Genomic DNA, 2,188 nt, shown 5'->3' on the forward strand with positions numbered 1-2,188 from the left:
GGCTGCTGGGACACAAGCCCCGTTTTCCTGTGCCGCGACGGATGCGGCGATGGAAAGAGAAGCAGGTGGGACCGGGGAGGAAACAGACCTTCCGCTCCCGTCCCTCGGCGCGGGTCCTTAAGGAAAAAGCAGGGGTGGGGGCCTTGGTGACCGTGTCAGGCTCTGGGGCTGTGCTGGTTCCTGGGGTGACGGTGCACATCCTTCGGGCTTCCCGTGCCGAGATCCCTCCCTGTGGTGGCTTCCTCTGGGCTGATTCCCTTCCTGCCCTCTCTTCAGGCTGCTTTTGCCCTGGATCCTCTCCCCGACCCCTGGGGAGGGCTGGTTCCCTCTCTGTGGTCCAGGACGGGCTGTGGGACAGGGATGGGAGTGCTTCCACGGGAGATCCTTCATCACATAGATCTCACCAGGCAGGAAGGGGGATGGATTTTGGGGCTCCACCGCCGAGAGCTCACTAAGGCCACCTGCCATGGGGCGTCTGTCCAAAAAGAGGCATCTCCCATGCCTGGAGAAGATGGGGAGAGCTCCCCAAACCCGAGTTATCTGACTTGCAGCAGCTGCAGAGTCTCCTCTGTCACCTACTGGTCTTCTCTTGGTGCCTCTCCCGTCCTCCATCACCCCTCACACCGCAGGATGCTCGCAGGCTCCTGGACTCAGACCCCCCGACCATGACCTGTAGGGCTTTTGGGTTGACCAAAGCAGGGTGGGCTCTTACCGCTGCTCCGTCTGGTCCCGGCATCATCGCTGTCCTCTGGGAAGGGGGGTTCCAGCTCCTCCTCATCTAGCAGGGGGGAGAAACAGAGCAGAGAAGTCAGGGGAAGGGCTGTGAGCGGTGCGGCTACACCAAACCCCCAGGCAGGCAGAGGGCTGCGAGAGCATCCGACTGTCAGAATAATAAATTCCCGGCTTAATTGTGAAGAGTGGAAGGGAGGAAGTCACAGATAATATTTTAAAACGCGTCGCATAAAAATATGAATTGTTGTTAACACTGGTAAAAACAAATCACTTATTATGGCCTCATAAATTTCGGCAGCACTTTGCCTTATAGGAAGAGATGCTTCCTGCGCGGGACTCGCAGCCTGGAGAGAACAAGATGTCAGGGAGAAGGGCCAGGACAGAAACGTGAGGAAGGACAGAGGACAGAAGCAGAAATCAAGGAGGAAAAAGAGGACCCCAGGCACCAGAGGGTGGGCAGGCGGGCACGGCTGTGGGGTGAGAGGAAAGAGGGTGCAAGGAAATAATAAAAAATGACACCACGGGAAAGGTTAAGGATGAAGGGTCTGGAAGTCACGGGGAAAGCCCCCAAAAAGGGCTAGAGGCTGATGGGAGCAAGGATCTACATGCAAATAAGTTTAAATGAGATTATTTACCACCAAGGCATGTACAACCAGCCTGAGCTGCTCTGGGGGGAGTCGGGTGCCCAGCACCCACGTTAGCTGCCACTCCAGCCCAGGCTTCCTTCTGTGGCCGTAAAGCCTAGAAGCAACCTAATAAAATAACATAAATAAAGCCCAATTCCCAAATGTTTCGGGGAGCAAACTGCTCTTGCACCGCTGCTGGGGAGCAGGGGGTAGCCCTGGCACGGGGCAGAAGACGTGTCCCCATTGCAACTCAGGGGATGTGGCTTTGCTGTCACCTTTAGGCAAAGCCAACAGGATCCGAGCTTGGTTTTTCTGCTGATCCCACGGCGCTGAGGCCAGGGCAGCGAAGTGCTCGGTGCTTTCCGTGGCCCCGGCGCTGATCGATGCAAACCAGGTCAGACCTCTGCTGCCAATTACAAATTGTATCCCGAGTCGGGGGGTCACCGTGACCGCTCCCCCCATTAGACGGGAAGCTGCACCGAAAAAAAAAATCTTTTCTAAATAAATCAGGCTTTATTGTAAAACTCGGCCGCTGACAAGACAGAATCTCATTAGCATCGATTTTAAAATAAATTATTGAAAGTGGCTTTTGCCCGCTTTTTGCATTTGTAAAAGAGAATGTAAATGTATCCATGACGGCGCTCTCCCCCCATCACTCCTGCACATGCATCCGAACCCTCACATCTGGATCCCTTCATCCTTAAACCAGTGGCACCAAATCCTTTAATCCCATCTGGGCAGGAGATGGAGCCAAACCAACCTCCCAAAAAACCCCAGAGACAACCTCCAACACGGGGCAGGACTCTCCTGCCACCGCCGTGGGTGACATC

At 55.2% G+C, this 2,188-nt stretch overlaps 1 protein-coding gene across 1 annotated transcript in view; it reads right to left on the reverse strand.

The window, feature by feature from the left end:
- SKAP1 (src kinase associated phosphoprotein 1) overlaps nucleotides 1-2,188 on the reverse strand; it is a gene marked incomplete at its 5' end in the record, with an annotated part of 14,224 nt that overhangs the window by 5,343 nt on the left and 6,693 nt on the right. The window contains one exon of the mRNA XM_009873259.1: nucleotides 713-778. Coding sequence (XP_009871561.1) covers nucleotides 713-778 — 66 coding nt within the window. The remainder of the gene's footprint in view (nucleotides 1-712; nucleotides 779-2,188) is intronic.

The sequence above is a fragment of the Apaloderma vittatum genome, unplaced genomic scaffold (assembly GCF_000703405.1).
Source record: "Apaloderma vittatum isolate BGI_N311 unplaced genomic scaffold, ASM70340v1 scaffold5610, whole genome shotgun sequence".
In the NCBI taxonomy this organism is placed as follows: domain Eukaryota; kingdom Metazoa; phylum Chordata; class Aves; order Trogoniformes; family Trogonidae; genus Apaloderma; species Apaloderma vittatum.